Source organism: Parus major, chromosome 9 (assembly GCF_001522545.3).
Source record: "Parus major isolate Abel chromosome 9, Parus_major1.1, whole genome shotgun sequence".
Taxonomy (NCBI): Eukaryota; Metazoa; Chordata; class Aves; order Passeriformes; family Paridae; genus Parus; species Parus major.
This window is the reverse complement of record NC_031778.1, coordinates 24,800,266-24,802,230: the sequence shown is the minus strand read 5'-3', so window position 1 is coordinate 24,802,230 and position 1,965 is coordinate 24,800,266. Positions and strand designations below refer to the sequence as shown.

At 52.1% G+C, this 1,965-nt stretch overlaps 1 protein-coding gene across 7 annotated transcripts in view; it reads left to right on the top strand.

The window, feature by feature from the left end:
- The first annotated feature begins 1,717 nt into the window (after positions 1–1,717).
- Positions 1,718–1,965, top strand: part of EIF2A (eukaryotic translation initiation factor 2A) — a 16,894-nt gene continuing 16,646 nt past the window's right edge. For 6 of the 7 annotated variants that reach the window (XR_004498680.1, XM_033516666.1, XM_033516665.1 and 3 more), the window contains exon 1: positions 1,740–1,854. Coding sequence is in view for 6 of the 7 variants with exons in the window: in XM_033516666.1 (XP_033372557.1) it covers positions 1,755–1,854 (100 nt within the window). In the remaining variant the exon portion in view is untranslated. Of the gene's footprint in view, positions 1,855–1,965 lie in introns of all 7 variants that reach the window. The other variant, XM_033516668.1, reaches the window with a different exon arrangement.

The window sequence follows — 1,965 nt, the reverse complement described above, 5'->3', positions numbered from 1 at the left end:
TTTGGCTGTAGATGTTGTTGCAGTATAATTAAATTCAGTAGCTCTTTTCTGAACAAAATGGAGAAATGCAGTGTCAGTTGAGGCAGTAACAGACCAGTGCCAGGGTTACCACTTCTAATGGAACAGACTGGTTTCTTCTCTTCTGGGAGAAGCATCTTCAAATGCTGGCAGTGGCTGCCTTAGGGCTTTGGGTTTGCACTGATTGCTGTAAATAAACATCTGGGCCTGCTCAGTCTCTGCTGTGAGTGTCTGCTCCAGTACCTGAGTGCTGAGCAGCTCTAGCTCTGCTCAGGTTTGTGGCTAAAGTAAAACACTGCAAACTGCAGGTTTTGATGTCTTCACATCTCAAAGTGTCTGTGTAACAGAAACTGAGAAGCATCTCCTCCTCCTGGTAAGCATCAGTTCAACACAGTTCAGACCATGTATTGTGTGCTTATTAAAAAGTCCTCACTAAGGTAACAGCAAAATAATCTCTCCATTAGGTGTGGATTGGTGTTTTCTGCCTGCTGCACCCCTTTGCTGTGAGCTCTGCTGAGAGACCTTAGTGCACACAGATTAGAAAGTGAAATATTCCAGTAGCTGTGTCTGTTTCCTCTCCAGTGCGATCAGTGGTTTGCTCCAGCTGGACAGGGAGGAAGATGCTGGTAAAGTAAGAAAAAGGGGACAAATTGGGTACTTCTGGGAACAAGAGCCCCTCAGGTGAGTAGTTGATTAAAACTTCTGTGGCGGATACCCTGAAGCTGTCAGTTGATTTTTGAATGAAACAGGACAGAGACATCTGAACCTGACTCAGGTGGTCGTTGTTTGGCTCTGGGAGCAGGGGGCGAGGACAGCTCTGCTCCCCTGGGTGAGCTGTGAGGCGCTGACAGGAGCATCCTTCACACAGGCGCGTTCTCCGAAAGCAGAAAGCATCTAGGAAATCTGAAAAAGGGGATGAAACAAAGATTGAACTGATCCTGTTAAAAAGCCTTTGCTCTGCTCCTGTCAGGTTTGCTCTGGGGGTTTGTGTTTATCCTAGAGGTAAGTTGTATTCAGCTCTGGACAGCTGCTCGGCTTGTGAGAGCACTGAGCTGGCAGGAGGAGTCTGGGAATGCTGCGGGCTTTTCTGCAGAGGCAGCCTGAGGAAAAGGTGCAGGTGTTCCCACGGTGGGCCCGGTGTGCTGTCAGTGTGTTTGTGTGTGTGTGTGTGTGTGTGTGTGTGTGTGTTTTGGGTGTGTGTTTGTGTGTTTGTGTGTGTCCATGTGTGTGTTTGTGTGTGCAGTGTGTGTGTTTGTGTGTGTTTGTGTGTGTGTGCACTGTGTGTGTTTGTGGATGTGTTTGGGTGTGTGTGGGTGTGTTTGGGTGTGTTTGTGTGTGTCCATGTGTGTGTTTGTGTGTGTTTGTGTGTGACTGCAGCTGGCAGAGCCCGGTGCTGACCGGCTGCTGCCTCCAGCCCCGCTCGGTTCTGCTGTTCCGGGGCTGCCGCGGCTTCCCCACGCTCGGGGTCTGGCCGGGAGGGTGAGCTGGCTCTCCAGACCAGATGTGGGTGCTCTAACACATGTCTTGGACATTATTCCATAGCTTTGGTATAAAAGAGAAAGGATTTAGCCGCTGCGTTCACGGCAGTGTGTGCTTTAGCACGGGCTGGGAGCGGGCTGCAGTCACAGAATGTTCTGAGCGGTGTCACAATGGTCAGAAAGCAGTGAAGCTGGGCAGAGGTGGCTCTGAGTTAGGCCCGGCGTCTCGGAGAGGATGTGACAGAAGATGCGGAGAAAATGCTTATCAAGGAGATCTTCAAAGCCGCGGCCCCGGCTCGGAAGGGAGCGTGTGCAGGAGGCCGGCACAGCAGTGAGCTGGCTCTGGAGCAGGTGCCAGGTGAGGTGAGCACAGAGTGGCCCTTCCCTGGCTGCAGCCGGGCGCTGTGGGGCTGTGTCTGGAACAGAGACCCTTCCCCAGCCCCTTCCCCAGCCCCTTCCCCAGCCCTTC